Source organism: Nematolebias whitei, chromosome 11 (assembly GCF_014905685.2).
Source record: "Nematolebias whitei isolate Nwh7 chromosome 11, NemWhi1, whole genome shotgun sequence".
Taxonomy (NCBI): domain Eukaryota; kingdom Metazoa; phylum Chordata; class Actinopteri; order Cyprinodontiformes; family Rivulidae; genus Nematolebias; species Nematolebias whitei.
Genome location: NC_056508.1, coordinates 32706678 through 32709472, shown reverse-complemented (window position 1 = coordinate 32709472; position 2795 = coordinate 32706678). Strand labels below are relative to the sequence as shown.

Here is a 2795-nt window from a genome sequence, read left to right as displayed (position 1 = left end):
TCTCTCTCTCTCTCTCTCTCTCTCTCTCTCTCTCTCTCTCTCTCTCTGTGTGTGTGTGTGTGTGTGTGTGTGTATGTGTGTGTACTTCATGTGCTCATATAATAAATATAGTTTTTTCACTCAAAGAACAGAAGAGAAATAATCAACACAAGTGAAATGACGACAAAGTTGTCACACTGATATGATGTCTGATTGACTGACACACTCTAATAATAATCTGAGTAATTTGAACTTGACTTTATTTGAATTGACTAAAATCAGATTTGGATCTGGATCTGTTCTGAACCAAATATGAACTTAAGTTATGATGGATCTGAACTGAATAAACCAATTCCTTAAACAAGATGTATCTGAAACTAAAAAGTGATATTTGCTTCATCTGGCCTTCTACTTCATTTTGGATTTAACAGAACCAACAGAAAAGAACTCCATTAATGAGTTTGGACTCAGTAGAGTATCACTGAGGGTCCTGGGGGAATCTTTGCTCAGAATATGTGGCCTAATTATGTATTTGAAGCCAAACACAGGAAGTGTGTGTCATCGAACAGCGTTTTGTGGAGACATATATAATTTTTTCAAGCTGAACATGCTTCTCATCCACCTACCTCCACCGTTCTTCTGGCACAAGTAGGGAAACCTCCAAACGTTTCCCAGACCCACAGAGAAGCCCACCTGGGCGAGGATGTACTCCAGCTTATTGTTCCACGCGGGCCGACCGTCCTCTGCTTCCTGATCGGGCAGCAGAGACTTTCCCGGGGCTGTAGATCCAGGGCTGAGACCCATACTCATCTGGCTGCTCTTATAGTCCATGGGATGCTCCAGGGACAGAAGGTCAGCCACGGACTCGGTGACCGGCTCATTGCTGTGCTCTCGCTGCGTCACCTTGGTGTTCTTTGGCATGGCTGCTGACACACTGCAGCTCCTTCAGAGGTCTGCGGGGAGGGTCAACGAGGGGCCAGAAGAAGATGGCGTGCAACAGAAGAATGATCAGTGGAGTGAGGGCTCGGAAGATGGCAAGATGGAAAAAATGGTGCTTTTTCTTAAGTCTGTGAGGAGGAATGGAGAGAAATACAGTGCTTAAAATATATATTTTAAAAGCACATCTTTGTAAAAAAGTTACTTAATATAACACTTGAATATTTGTGTGACAGAAACTGTAAGTAAAATAAAGGTGAGAGCTTTCAGACCGTCGTCCAAAAGAATTTTTAAAGTTTGACACAGAAAGACGTTGAATGTTTGGTTTCAGTCACATCTTTTTATGCACTGCTTGTGTCTAACCTACAAAGCCCTCAACAACATAGCTCCATCTTATATTCAAGATCTTATTGCTCCATATGTTTTTAACAGAGCACTTCACTCTCAGACTGCAGGATATCTCGTGGTTCCTAGAGTTTCCAAAAGCAGAATGGGAGGAAGATCTTTCAGTTCTCAGGCTCCTCTCTTGCTGAACCACCTTCCAGTTTCTGTCTGTGAGGCTGACACATTGTCCAGTTTTAAGACTGGGCTTAAGACTTTCCTTTTTGATAAATCCTATAGTTAGGATTGGCTTGTTGTGCTGCCATAGGCTTAGACTACTGTAGGACAAATTGAACTAATTTCTTTAAATTAATTGTTAAAATTGAATACCGTATTTTTCGGCATATAAGTCACATTTATTATACGTCCCCGCTGACCCGTTGCATTTATTATGTGTTAATTTAATGGTCAAAACAGTTTCAATATGCCTGGGAGGTGCGGCATCATCTATCGCAGCCAGAGCCACTAGCTTTTTATTTTTAATATGCTCCATGTCAAAGAGGCTCTCTCTGCAGACTTTGATACATGTGAACGTTTGTTGACTTTCAAAAATAATCAAATCACATTTAGTACTCTGCTGAAACTGATCATTTATTAAAGACCAACTAATCAGCTGCAGCTCCACATCCAAAGCTACTGGGGTGGGCTGTAATTATTTCACTCCAGCCCGTTTGAACCCGAGTGTTTTTAAATGGTGGTTAAAACAAGAAGCACTTGGGAGCCACGAGGAATTTCTGTAATCCACTTCATTGTGGCGGATGAAACTCACAGATTGAATTACAATCCATTTCACAGCAGAGCCTATTATACTGGAGTCGGGTCATGTGAGCAGCATGAACACCAGCGTGCCGTCTGTGTGACTGCCTCTCAGGAGGGTTCAGCCCAATTAAACCAGAGCACAGACTGAATCAGCTATTAGTGTCGTTCGTTCTTATCACTCCACTTCATCTTGTCTGCAGGTCGTTTTATTTCAGGTGCTGAAACGAAACAGCCTCATGCACTTCTGCTTTGAGTTTAATATGGTTTTTTTTTTCAGATATAAATACACAATCCAGTCAGGCTTTGGGGCAAAGTGGTGCTGCACAAGAGTTTCCACATTCATCAGGTCTTATTGCCCTGCATACATGAGGATTTTACATTCATTAACTGATTAAAGCTGTAATCCACTGATGCAGCGCTGCACTCTGAAGGTAGACAAGTAGAACGCCATCGCATTAAAAGCTTGGATTAAACACAACGCAGCTCAAATAATGTTCGGCTGGTTAAAATATAAATAAATCACGGGTTAGTTAAGGTCAATGAAGCATCAAGCAGAGAAGATGCCAAGGTTTTACATATTTTTAAACTAAACAAGTTAAATTAAATTAGCAGTAAATTATAATTACAAATACAAGAAGTTTTGCACAGATTTTCTGCAGAGGTCTCCAACCTGTGGCTCTTTGTAGCTTTAACAAAATCTAAAAAAGTTAAATCTGGTCCTCTGGACATTCAAAAAAACA

The 2795-nt window shown here is 40.9% G+C and overlaps 1 protein-coding gene across 1 annotated transcript in view; it reads right to left on the bottom strand.

The window, feature by feature from the left end:
* Positions 1-2795, bottom strand: part of slc6a17 (solute carrier family 6 member 17) — a 26257-nt gene that overhangs the window by 15009 nt on the left and 8453 nt on the right. The window contains exon 2 of the mRNA XM_037684211.1: positions 606-1046. Coding sequence (XP_037540139.1) covers positions 606-900 — 295 coding nt within the window. The 5' untranslated portion in view covers positions 901-1046. The remainder of the gene's footprint in view (positions 1-605; positions 1047-2795) is intronic.